General features: G+C 52.2%; 1 protein-coding gene across 6 annotated transcripts; it reads right to left on the bottom strand.

The window, feature by feature from the left end:
- Positions 1-2,559: 2,559 nt before the first annotated feature.
- TBL2 (transducin beta like 2) lies at positions 2,560-11,436 on the bottom strand. Of its 6 annotated transcripts, XM_058444193.1 has the most exons (8): positions 10,760-11,073; positions 9,377-9,537; positions 7,260-7,390; positions 6,815-6,999; positions 6,198-6,349; positions 5,722-5,848; positions 4,078-4,230; positions 2,560-3,861 (listed from the first exon to the last, which is right to left on the bottom strand). In XM_058444193.1, the coding sequence occupies exons 2-8, from the start codon at positions 9,405-9,407 to the stop codon at positions 3,396-3,398; spliced, it is 1,245 nt and encodes a 414-aa protein (XP_058300176.1). In that variant the 5' UTR covers positions 9,408-9,537; positions 10,760-11,073; the 3' UTR covers positions 2,560-3,395. The 6 variants fall into 6 exon arrangements, with proteins under 6 accessions (XP_058300176.1, XP_032612906.1, XP_032612925.1 ...); XM_032757015.2 differs by lacking the exons at positions 9,377-9,537; positions 10,760-11,073 and adding an exon at positions 11,207-11,429; XM_032757034.2 differs by lacking the exons at positions 9,377-9,537; positions 10,760-11,073 and adding an exon at positions 11,207-11,344 and having other exon boundaries at positions 7,260-7,698.
- Positions 11,437-12,971: the final 1,535 nt, after the last annotated feature.

Here is a 12,971-nt window from a genome sequence, read left to right as displayed (position 1 = left end):
AGGCTGGGGTGAGAGCATCACTTGAGCCCAGGAAGTCGAGGCTGCAGTGAGCCATGATGGCACCACTGCACTCCAGTCTGGATTACGGAGTGAGACCCCATCTCTAAAACAAACAAAACACCAAAATAGGCTATACACCACCATTTAAACTATTTCCCCAACTTTTTATTTTGAAAAATTTCACACCCACGGATGTTGAAATTGTAACATTAAGATACGACTACTGCCTTCACATGCAGGATTTTTTATTTAAAGAAAAAAAAAAAAACCTTGGTGGCCTCTGCTCTATGTTAATATCCAGACACCTTCTCTGTGGTTACAAGAGAAGCTTGAGTGAGGGCACTTTCTATCCTCAGAAGTCTGTGGAATGACTTTTTGGTAGTGTTTTCTCGTTTCACTGAAACACAACACGGCAAGGTGGGTAGCACAGGATTCATTCTTATTTTACAGATGAGGAAACAAGCTCAGAGAGGTCAACGGACCTACCTGCTCTCCAGTTGGAACTGGAACTGAAGACATCTGACTTCAGTAACTCAACATTCTACTGCCACTTCCTGTCCTGGATACACAACAGGAGTAATGCCAGAGCTGCTTCTAAGAACAGGTGTGCTGGCCGGGCATGGTGGCTCACACCTGTAATTCCAGTACTCTGGGAGGCCAAGGCAGGCAGATCACCTGAGGTTGGCAGTTCAAGACCAGCCTGACCAACATGGTGAAACCTTGTCTCTACTAAAAATACAAAATTAGCCGGGTGTGGTGGCACATGCCTGTAATCCCAGCTACTTGGGAGGCTGAGGCAGGAGAATCACTTGAACCCGGGGGGTGGAGGCTGCGGTGAGCTGAGATCACGCTGTTGCTCTCCAGCCTGGGCAATAAAAGGGAAACTCCGTCTCAAAAAAAAAAAAAAAAAAAAAAAAAAAGAACAGGTGTGCGCGCAAAGGAAGTGTTTTAGTCTTTCTTCTGACAATTGCCAAGGAAATACTCCTCAGGCCTTGTGTGCACAGCATTGCCAGAAGTCTGTGGTTAGGAACATACAAAACCACAGTGGAGACTGGGAATGGGAAGATGCACGGAGAAGATACTGGGAGGTCTGTGGCTTGCCCTGGCTTGAGTTTCACGTTGATTGAGTGCTTATACTGTCCCAGGTACTGTGCCTGGACCACAGAGCTGACAGTGAGATGGTCCAGGAGTCTGCCCGGTGGTGCTCTCATTCCAGTGGGTTCAACAGTGAGCCAGAAGCTGCCAATAAGAGTGGTGGACTGCATCGGGCCTACCTTAGTGTTTTGTTTGGTCCAGATAGTGTTTAGTTATTTAAGTTGCTCACTTCTAGCTTCTGGGAAGCAATTTCTGCTGGATTTCTGAGTAAGTAGCAGCCACCCCCCATCCCACAGGCAGGACACAAGCCCGCCGTCCAGCTCACTTCTGTCCTCACCTTCTACTGCCTTACACCCAGGTATGTGACCCTACACACATTTACGGTGCCCATCTGACGTCCATAGCATTTAGAGGGGTTGATGAAGCCAGGTTACACAGGACCTTGCAGGCCATGGTAAGAATTTTGGATTGTTTTTAGCTAGGCACGATGGCTCACACCTGTAATCCCAGCACGTGGGGAGGCCAAGGCAGGGGTGGATCATTTGAGGTCAGGAGTTCGAGAGCGGCCTGGCCAACATCGTGCGTGATGGTGCACACCTGTAATCCCAGCTACTCTGGAGGCTGAGGCAGGAGAATCACTTGAACCCGGGAGGCGGTGGTTGCAGTGAGCCGAGATTGCGCCACTGTACTCCAGCCTGGGTGACAGAGACTCTCAGAAAAAAAAAATTGTTTTTACTATTTTTGGTTTAGAAAAATTCTTTTGGATTTTATTCCAAGTGTGATGGGAAGCCTTGGGGGGTTTTAACTAGGGAATAATGTGATCTGGTTCACATTTTCAAAAGATCACTCTGCTATACAGAAAAGTAATGAGGCAAGAGGTAGCAGGAAGATCCATTAGGAAGCCATATTTTATAGTGGCCCACTAGGTGACAGTGGCCAGGACTAGGATGGTAACAGAAAAGACAGAGAGAATCAACAGCCTCAGGATGTCACGTGGAGCGTAACCAAAAGAACGTTCTGGTGAACAGACAGACGACCGCAGTGGTGGTGGGACAGAGGGGATAATGAATGGGAGTCATCAAGGATAACTCCAAGGTTGTGGCTTGTTCCAACATTGAGAAGTCGGGGGCAACCGGGGGGGGTCATAGTTTTCGTGAGAGAGATCGAGTTTGACTTGGGATGAATAAATTTGCCTACACTCAAGTCTTCCCAGATACCTCATTTCCCTTACCTGCCACATCCAAGCAGCCTTCAAATTCACAAATTTAAACTTCTCAATACCGAATCTCTTATCAAATGTACCCCTTCAACTTCAATACCCATTGCCTCTGTCCTGCTCTGGTCCTCTCTTGCCTTGACCTATGTAACAGTAGCTATGAATAAACTAACACAAAGCACTTAATAAGGGCGTATCTCTCTCTCCCACCAGCCATCTTTGATGGCAGAAACCATGTCTTATTCATATTTAATCCCAAGCTCATATTTATTTGGGCACAGAGTAGGTACTCAAATATCTGATGACCTTGATGAGCTGAAAAGAGCTCTCCTTAAACAAGATATCATCTCCCGAAGAGAGGAGTCCCAACCATATAAAATGTATGATCAAATCCCAGAAAACTTTGCCTTCCCAAGGAATGTGTTTCTAATTTGGTTTCAAAGCACACTGGTTCCCACTTTTACCACTTTCATGACATTGGACAATAGTACTACTCTTTTCCACTTTTCTTCCAGACCTAGGGACTTAATACTCTCTTAGCCTCACATCATCTTTACAAGGAGGTCATAGAGAGGATTATTCTCCATCTTACAAATAGAACTGAGGCCCAGAAGGAAATCCCTTAGTATCTTTCTGATGGAACACAGTTCTGTGATGGGAAGCTATCCCAGTTTCCCACCCTTGCAAAACTGCTGCTTAGTACTCAGGTGTTCTCTAGGTTGCTCTGGAACATTTACAAACTTCTTTGGGTGTGAGAATGTGCTGCCACAAGGCCAAAAATCATGTTCTCTCTCTCTCTCCTCTCCTCTCTACCATTCTCCTCAGTGCCGGGTGGGGACAGATTCCACCCACTGGGCCTGGGAGGAAGAAAAGCACCTTGGTCACTAGTCGGGGAGGAGTCACAGCCACCAAGAAGAGAGAGACCTAAGTACACAAGAGTAGTTTCAATGGGAAGAAGCGGGGCCACCAGTAAGAAAACCAGGAGACTCCTTCTGAAAGGCTTCCACCTGGGAGGAAGGGTGGCAGCAGCGCCATGAGGAAGCCAGATCCCTCCTCCAATCCTCTGCGCCGGGCCCTCCCAGAGTCACTTCTTCAGGGCACCCAGGCTCTTCAGGGTCTCTTGGGCGTGGGTCAGCTGCTGCTGCAACCTCTGGCGGGTGCTGTCATTGGAGGCCCGCTTCAGGTGGCCCTGCATCTCCTCCACCATGGCCCGGTGGCCAGGAGTGTTGTGAAAGAGCCGCACCGCCCGGTCCCCACAGGAGGCCAGAAAGCGGCCAGTGATGTCAAAGGACAAGTTGGCGATACACTCGCCATGGACCCGCTCAAAGCACTCCTCCTTCTCGCCCCGCCGGGTATTGTAGAGATGAATACTACTGCCACTGGCCAAGGCCAAGACCTGGGCGTTGGGGGAGAGGGCCAGGCGGCACGGCGCGGCACCCGCTGCCTCTTCAAAGCAGCCTGTCTTCAGCAAGTAGGGGTCCTGCTGCTTCTTGTATTCAACATCTGTGTCCCACAGTTTCCACGTACCATCCTTGGAGACAGAAGCCATCCTGCAGCACAGAAAATCACAGCTCAAGCCCCAACACACCCTGGCAGGGTAAGCACTGGCCCAACTTGAGCAGCTCCAGCTAGGAAGCTAAGTCAGCTTCCTGCCGAGGGCCAGGCACCCCACCCGCTTTAGAGCCATGGCACAAACAGGCAGAAGGACCCTGGTTGTCAAGAGGGGCCAAGAGCCAGTGGTCAGACATCAGAGCGGACTCACTCACCTCCGCGAGTCGTTGGAGAAAGCAAACGAGTGCACAGCCGCGGAGTGGCCCTTTAGTTCGAAGGCTCGCACCACCTCTTGGAACTCCCCCTTCTTTCCAAAGCAGACTTCCCAAACCTTCACATCCGGGGTAAAGCCACACGAGGCTACAAATCTGCCATACAACCCAGAAGCCTTTAAACTTCATTTTGGGAGCATGTTGTTCCTGTAAAACCCCTCAATCTCTTTCCTGAGAAAGTTGATAATCCTCATATCTGGATAATATAAACCTTTAAAGAGTTATTTTGGCCGGGCGCAGTGGCTCACGCCTGTCATCCCAGCACTTTGGGAGGCCGAGGTGGGTGGATCATCTGAGGTCAGGAGTTCAAGACCAGCCTGGCCAACATGGCAAAACCTCATCTCTACTAAAAATACAAAATTAGCCAGGCATGGTGGCGTGTGCCTGTAGTCCCACCTACTGGGAAGGCTGAGGTGGGAGAATCACTTGAACCTGGTAGGTGGAGGTCGCAGTGAGCTGAGATTGCACCACTGCACTCCAGCCTGGGCAACAGAGCGAGACTCTGTCTCAGAAAAAAAAAAAAAAAAGGGCCGGGTGTGATGGCTCATACCTGTAATCCCAGCACTTTGGGAGGCCCAGGCGGGCAGATCACCTGAGGTTGACAGTTTGAGACCAGCCTGACCAACATGGAGAAACCTCGCCTCTACTAAAAATAAAAAATTAGCTGGGCGTGGTGGTGCATGCCTGTAATCCCAGCTACTTGGGGGAGGCTGAGGCAGGAGAATCGCTTGAACCTGGGAGATGGAGGTTGCAGTGAGCCAAGATCGTGCCATTGCACTCCAGCCTAAGCAACAAGAGCAAAACTCCGTCTCAAAAAACAAACGAACAACAACAACAACAACAAAGTTCTTTTATGTATGTGACTTCAGTTTATCTTCTAGCCTTGTTCTCAGATATGTAACATCCCCGCCCAAAGGTGGCTTGGCGCAGTGGCTCACGCCTGTAATTCTACCACTTTGGGAGGTTGAGGCAAGAGGATCACTTGAGGCCAGGAGTTCAGGACCGGCCTGGGCAACATAGTAAGACCCCATCTCGACAAAAATTTAGCCAGGTGTAGTAGTGCACGCCTGTAGTCCCAGCTACTCTGGAGGCTAAGGTGGGAGGATGGTCTGAGCCTGGGAGGTCAAGGCTACAGTGAGCTGTGACCGCGCTACTGCACTCCTGCCTGGGCGAGGGTGAAACTGTCTCAACAAACAAACAAACAAAAAACAAAAATTAGCTGAGTACGGTGGCACATGCCTATAGTCCCAACTACTCAGGAGGCTGAGGTGGGAGGATCGCTACAACCCAGGAGTTTGAGGCTGCAGTGAGCTATGATCGCACCACTGTGCTCCAGCCTGGGTGACAGAGTGAGACTAATCTTCTAAAAAACAAAAACACTGAAGATGAAGAAATAGCGACTAAGGACATGGGGTGACCTGCATGAAATCCCACTACTGCAAGTGGGGAGAGCTGAGACTTGAAGCTCGGGTTCCTGACCCCACCTCGTATGCTCTTCCCACACGATGAAGCTGGCTCTCCGTTCTGTGCCTGCTCCCCGGCCCTAGCCTCTCGTGGTCCCAGATGCCAATGCCCCTCCTTGCCCACCTGCCACAGGGAGATACAGCAGCGTGTGTGTTGTTCATCTGGTTGGTGTTGATGGTAGACAGCACTTGACCCTTCAGGCTCCAGATGAGGACAGTGGTGTCACTGGAGGCAGTCATGATAAACTTCCCTGAGCGGGAAGGGAGTGATGTGGGTCACGGGCAGTGACCTGACCAACTGTCATTCTCCAAAGACACTTACAAGGCCTCTGCTGGCTGAAGTATACATGTCTCCTCCTAGGCCAAGGGTCACTACAGATAAGGACTCTGCTGAAGACTGTGGCCCTTCCCCGCCTTCCCTAGGGACCTGGTGTGGCCCAGGGACTCCAGGGGAGCACAGAGCCAGGCTGTTCAGAGCTAGGGCCCCCTGGTCCCTCTCAGGTTGAGCAGAACTTTCAGGCAGCATTAACTCATTGAGGAAATAGAACTGGATCTTTCCTTCATGCTTTGGGCAGGCGCCACCCTCTGAATGCCTCTTACCTGTGTTAGCAATGCCAATGTCGATGACAGGCGCCTTGTGCTTTTTAGGGAAGTCCGCTGGGGTGGCTGTGAAGGTGTAGCCCCCATCCTCCCGCTTGGTCATCTTGAAGACACGGAGGGTGTCCCCGTTGGCCAGCCAGACGATGAAAGCTCTAGAGACAGGCAGCAGACAAGTCACTCTCTCACTGGACAAAGAGGCTCTGTGTTCCAGGTCCTGTGCTAGGTTCTTGGGGAATTCACGATCTCCCCTCATTGCCCCACAGTCTAGCCTTACAACTTAAGCCCCTGGTTCCAAATCTCATAAAACTCCTCAAAAGGTAAGATTCCGATAGCTTTGGCTCCTTTAGTTTCTCTCTAGGGTTTAGAAACTAAGGCTCATCTGGAAGCCAGGCCAAGGTATTTCCGGGTAGGAAGAGACCTCCCCGTTTCCTTGCTGTATAGCAGCCCAGACCTCCAGGGAGCCCCAGGCAGCGCGCAAACTCTGTAGATGCTCTTTCTGGCACCCCAAGGGAGGCCCTGGGTCCAGGTCCCTCCTCGCTACCTCAAAGCAGATATGGGAAGGCTAAAGCCTGGGACTGGGCCTCTGCAGGCAAACCTGAGGCTCCGTCCTGTCCCACCTGCAGTCAGGGCTGAAGCGCACCAGGGTGGCGTGGTCCAGCTCCACGTTGGCTCTCATGCTGCGGTGCTCTCGCTGCAGGAAGTCCTTGGTGCTCCAGATGCGGATGGTGCGATCATCTGCACAGGTGGCCAGGTATTTGCCATTGCTGCTAAAGTCCATGCAAGATATGTTCCCGCTGTGGCTCTAGGGGAAGGGTGGCAAGAAGTGTGAATAGGAGCTCCTGGGGGAGATGGGGAAGCCAAACCTGGAGCTGGGGAGATGGGGCCCCGTGGCCTGGATTAACAGCAAGCTGAGGTTGGGCTGTGATGAGAGGGGACAGAATTAAGCATCCTCGCTGATTCTGATCAGAGGCAGGAGAGCCTGTAACATGCATGGAATACTCCAGAGGAAGAGCCTGTGGGGCTGAGTCTCAGGGTGCACGCTGTGCCAGGTACCCCACGTACCTTCAGAGCTGCAGCCAGGAGGCGGTGGGTGAAGTTGTGTTGCTGAGGCTTCTCCTTCCGAATCCGCTGATATTGTTTCTGCTTCTTGGATCCCGAGGATTTGTCAGGTGGAAATCCATTTGCTTTTTGGCCTATAAGGAAGGGCCATGTTGTTCTCCAGTTACTCACTGATAAACATTTACTGCTCACCTATGATCAGCCAGGCATTGAGTGGAACAGCAGGAGATTAACCAGATATGGCCCTTGTCTTCTGGAGGAGAGTGAGTATGATATGGGCAAAAACAGAGGCTTTGGCTGGCTGTGTATGGTGGCTCATGCCTGTAATCCCAATGCTTTGGAAGGCTGAGGCAGGAGGATCACTTGAGCCCAGGAGTTCGAGGCTGCAGTAAGCTATGATCACAACACTACTGTATTCCATCCCGAGTGACAGAGCAGGACCCTGTCTCAAAAAAACAAACAAACAGAAAACAGAAACAAAACAGAGGCTTTGGAATCAGACCTGGGTTTGGATTCTGTCTCTACTGCTGACTGACTACTGAGGAGGCTGTTTACAGTAAGTCCATAGAGCACCTTCATGTAAAGTGGAAAAGGCACACTCTCTGGGTGGGGTGATGCTGCTGGGTGGGTACACAGCACGGCCAGTGGAGTGTGGATCCTTGGCCAGACATCAACCATCTCTAGCGGCCTTGCTTTGGGTAAGTTAGTGAATTGCTCTGGATCTTTTTTTTTTCTTTTCTTTCTTTCTTTTTTTTTTGGAGACAGAGTCTTGCTCTGTCGCCCAGGCTGGAGTGCAGTGGCGCGATCTCTGCTCACTGTAGCCTCTGCCTCCTGGGTTCAAGCAATTCTCGTGCCTCAGCCTCCCAAGTAGCTGGGATTATGGGCATGCACCACCATATCCAGCTAATTTTTTTTTTTTTTGAGATGGAGTCTTGCTCTGTTGCCCAGGCTGGAGTGCAGTGGCGCAATCTCAACTCACTGCAAGCTCTGCCCCCCAGGTTCACGCCATTCTTCTGCCTCAGCCTCCCGAGTAGCTGGGACTACAGGCGCCTGCCACCATGCCGGGCTAATTTTTTTTGTATTTTTAGTAGACATGGGGTTTCACCACATTAGCCAGAATGGTCTCGATCTCCTAACCTTGTGATCCACCCGCCTCAGCCTCCCAAAGTGCTAGGATTACAGGCGTGAGCCATGGTGCCTGGCCCCAATTTGTTTGTTTTTTTAGTAGAGATGGGGTTTCACCATGTTGGCCAGGCTTGTCTCCAATGCCTCATCTCAAGTGATCTGCTTGCCTTGGCCTCCCAAAGTGCTGGGATTATAGGTGTGAGCCACCGTGTCTGGCCCAACCTTGGTTTTCTTAAAGAGAGGTTGAGAATTGGGCGCGGTGGCTCATGCCTGTGATCCCAGCACTTTGGGAGGCTGAGGTGGGAGGATTGCTTGAGCTCAGGAGTTCGAGACCAGCCTGGGTAACGTAGTGACACCCCCATCTCTACAGGAAACTTTAATTAGCTGGGCATGGTGGTGTGCACCTGTGGTCCCAGCTATTCGGAGGCTGAGGAGGGAAAATTGCTTGAGCCCAGGAGTTCGAATGCAGTGATCGCGCCACTGTATTCCAGCCTGGGCGACAGAGTGAGATTCTGTCTCAAAATAAATAAAAATAAGGGAGATTGAACTGGATGAGATATCTACAAAGTGACAAGCAAAAGTACCAAACACAAGCATTAAAGAGGCCGGGTGTGGTGGCTCATGCCTGTAATCCCAGCACTTTGGGAGGCTGAGGCAGCTGGATCATCTTTTTTTTTGAGACGGAGTCTCACTCTGTCGCCTCAGTCTTGATCTCCTGACCTCGTGACCTGCCCGCCTCGGCCTCCCAAAGTGCTGGGATTACAGGTGTGAGTCACCGCCCCTGGCCCGGCAGCTGGATCATCTTGATGCCCAGGAGTTCCACCAGTCTGGCCAACATGGTAAAACCCCGTCTCTACTAAAAATACAAAAATTAGCCAGGTGTGGTGGCAGGCGCCTGTAATCCCAGCTACTCAGGAGGCTGAGGCAGGAGAATTGCTTGAACCCAGGAGGTAGAGGTTGCAGTGAGCCGAGATTGCGCCACTGCACCCCAGTACCTGAAAGAACTCGGGGATAAGAAGTCAACATCTGTTGAGTCCTGTGCTGGGGAGAGGAGCCAGTCACTTTTGTATAAGATACTTAATTGAGTCACAAAGATGGCACGTGGTAAATGACTGCAGATGCTCCCCAATTCCAACTGGAAAAAAGCTCCTGAGCCCTGCAAACAAACACAGCCACAATCTGTCCTCTGCTTCCTTCCTTCTCTCCAGGCTTGTCTAACAAGCCCCCCTCCTCACACTTAAGTCATACCAAATGCTGTTTGGGGACTCCTTGCCTTCTGGGGTATTGCCATTAGCAAAATGTCTTTTTTCCTTGGCCTTCTGGCAAACTCTTCTTCTAGCACCATCCTTTGAGACTCCACACTACCTCATGTGCCCCCTATTCTCAGTAATGATTTACCTAACAACCACTTCCCCCATAAAAGAGCAAGGCTCGGCCGGGCACGGTGGCTCACACGAGGTTAGGAGATTGAGACCATCCTGGCTAACACAGTGAAACCCCGTCTCTACTCAAAAAATACAAAAAATTAGCCAGGCGTGGTTTCGGGTGCCTGTAGTCCCAGCTACTCGGAGGAGGAGGCAGGAGAATGGCGTGAACCCAGAGGTGGAGCTTGCAGTGAGCAGAGATTGCGCCACTGCACTCCAGACTGGGCCACAGAGCAAGACTCCGTCTCAAAAAAAAAAAAAAAAAAATGCAGGGTTGGCCGGGCGCAGTGGTTCACGCCTGTAATCCCAGCACTTTTGGAGGCCAGGGCGAGTGGATCACCTGAGATCAGGAGTTCGAGACTAGCGTGACCAACGTGGCGAAACCCCGTGTCTACTAAATATAAAAAATTAGCCAGGCGTGGTGGTGTGTGCCTGTAGTCCCAACTACTAGGGAGGCAGAGGCAGAAGAATCGCTTGAACCTGGGAGGCAGAAGTTGCAGCGAGCCAAGATTGTGCCACTGCACTCTAGCCTGGGCAAGAAGAGCGAAACTGTCTCAAAAATAAATAAAAAGAACAGGGCTGCCCACTGACTCTCTGGTGTTTCCCGTTTCTAGTACCAACCTCTTCTATGAAACTTTTCAGAGACAGGCTCTTGCCGTCACCCAGGCTGGAGTGCAGTGGCGCGATCGATCACAGCTCACTGCAGCCTTGAACTCCTGGACTCACGACACCCTCCTGCCTCGGCCTCCCATGGAGCTGGGACTACAGGGGCGTGCACAACCACACCCAACTAATTTTTCGTAGAGATGGGGTCTTGCTATGTTGCTCAGGCTGGTCCCAAACTCCTGGGCTCAAGCGATCTCCCTGCCTCGGCCTCCCAAAGAGCTGGGAATACAGGTGTGAGCCACTTCGCCTGGCCTCAATGGAACTTATTTCACCGTGTTTTTCACTTACATATTTAGGTGTTCATCATGCAGATGTACTTCTCCTTTACTCGACTCCTTACAGAAAAAGACCCCAAAGCCAATCACAGGGTCATAGATGCCCAGTAAATGCTGCTGCACATCACAGAATTGGTGCTTTTTCCGAGATCGCGGCCACGGAACAGGCTGAAGAGTTTACGGTGCTCTCCTGGCCACCCCGGGGACGGCCTGGCCTCGGCCACAGAGAACGCTGCAGCAACGGGCCCAGGTTGGAGCCAGTCCCGCCCCAGGAGGTGCGCCCAGCCCGGCGAGGCGGGCCCCCGTCTCTGGAAGCGAAGCTCACGTTACCAGAGGAGAAACTGAGGCCCATGGAGTCGCCGGGCCCCACCAGCCGCGGGCCCAAACCGCAGGTCGGACCACGAGGAGGCCGGGAGCAGAGACACCGCGGGCCGCCCCCACCCGACCCGGCCCCACTTACAGGCGGGCCGGTCGCTCCTCTCCTCCCCCGCGCGCAGCCACCTCCGCGCTACCGCCGCCGTCGCCATCAGGGCAAGCAGCCCCAGCAACACCGACAGTCCCATGAGCTCCGGCATCTGTGAAAGCTCCATGTTGGTGGAGCCACTGCCACCTCAACCAGTGAGTACGCGGGCGCCCGCACGGCTCTGCGGGGCCGCGCACGCACGCGGGGGCGGGGCCTGGCCGTTGGAGCGCCTCAAGCGGCGGGGCCTGGCCGTTAGAGCGCCTGGGGGGCGGAGCCTGGTTGTTACAACGCCTTCAGGGCGGGGCCTGGCCGTTAGAGCGCCTCAAGGGGTGGGGCCCGTCTGTTAGGGCGCTCGAGGGGCGGGGCCTGGCTGTTAGCGCTCCTCGAGGGGCGGGGCCTGGTTGTTTGAGCGCTTTGAAGGCGGGGCCTGGCCGTTAGAGCATCTTGAGGAGCGCAGCCAGGTTATTAGAGCAAGTTGAGGGGCGGAGCCTGGGTTAGAGCGCCTCGAGGGGCCGCGCCGGGTTGTTAGAGCGCCTTGAGGGGCCGAACCCAGAGGTAGAGCGTCTCGAGGGGCGGGACCTGGTTGTTAGAGCGCCTGGAGGGACAGAGACTAGGTTAGAGCGTCTCGAGGGGCGGGGCCTGGAGTTAGAACGTCTCCAGGGGCGGGGTCTGGAGTTAGAGCATCTCCAGGCGCGGAGCCTAGTTATTAGAGCGCGTCGAGAGGCGGAGTCTGGAGTTAGCGCGTCTCGAGGGGCGGGGCTGGGTTGTTAGAGCGTCTGGAGGGGCAGAACCCGGAGGTAGAGTGTCTCGAGGGGCGGGTCCTGGAAGTAGAACATCTCCAGGGACAGGGCTCGACTCTTAGTGCGTTTCGAGGGGCGAGTCGCCTGGCGGTTGAGATTGCAGGGCTGCGGAGGGCGGAGGAAGGCAGGATTTGCAACCACTGCTCACGCCTCCTCCTGAAGAACTCACTGATAATTGTTTATTAAAGGCATTATTCCAGCCATCACCACACTGGATCCTTTCAAGGAAGCGGGGCGGGGATTATTATTACCATTTAACGGATAGGAAACTCAGCATCAGCGAAAGTTCAGATGGGCTTTTACTTTTATTGCTGGTGGAGAAGGGGAAGAGTAGGCCAGGCGCGTGGTGTGGAACAGCCTCCGCAAAGACCTGAGAAGCTGGGATGTGGGAAATGGCTAGAGGGGCGGAAAGGTCTGGGGGACGTTGAGCGCTGGCTCTATCCAACAAGCTGCTCATTACAGGGAGAGGGGGGGCAAAAGCTGTGTCTGAGGATTCCCTGGATGGACCTTTGTGTGAAAAGACCAAAATCAGAAAACCGGTAGTGGCTTCAAGTATCCGAGAGGGAGGTGATGAGGGCCTGGATTTGGGGATGGCCTGGCAAGTCGAAAGTTAAAAGGGAGAATTTTTAATAGAAAACTTATTTTATTTATTTATTTATGTATTTACTTTTTTTTTTAAAAAGAGGATTTTTTTTAAATTTTTTTTGCACACGAAAACAATAAACATTTTCTAAAAATACATACAAACAAAAAGATGCATATCAGACATATTAGGAAGGTTGCACATGGGAAGTCGGGGAATAGAAATGGGGGGTGGGAGTTAAAATAAATGTGAGAGGGACTTTATATGGATCAGTGATAATAACTCAATCCTCAATTTGACAAAGAAGAGGGAGAAGGAAGAGGAAGAAAAACAAAGTGGGATAAAGGATCAGAAAGGGAGGAAAATAGAAAAAATTAGA

This window comes from Hylobates moloch, unplaced genomic scaffold (assembly GCF_009828535.3).
Source record: "Hylobates moloch isolate HMO894 unplaced genomic scaffold, HMol_V3 SCAFFOLD_1, whole genome shotgun sequence".
Lineage (NCBI taxonomy): Eukaryota > Metazoa > Chordata > Mammalia > Primates > Hylobatidae > Hylobates > Hylobates moloch.
The sequence above is the reverse complement of the archived record's forward strand: the minus strand, read 5'-3'. Positions and strand labels throughout refer to the sequence as shown.

What these genes read in the sequence shown, in the direction of transcription:
- TBL2 (XM_032757015.2), bottom strand. Translation starts at nt 11,336, where the DNA reads ATGGAGCTTTCACAGATGCCGGAGCTCATGGGACTGTCGGTGTTGCTG. An exon ending in TCCTGGCTGCAGCTCTGAAG is followed by an intron (nt 7,000 to 7,259) that starts GTACGTGGGGTA and finishes CCCTTCCCCTAG; the next exon opens with AGCCACAGCGGGAACATATC. An exon ending in CGCTTCAGCCCTGACTGCAG is followed by an intron (nt 6,350 to 6,814) that starts GTGGGACAGGAC and finishes GCCTGTCTCTAG; the next exon opens with AGCTTTCATCGTCTGGCTGG.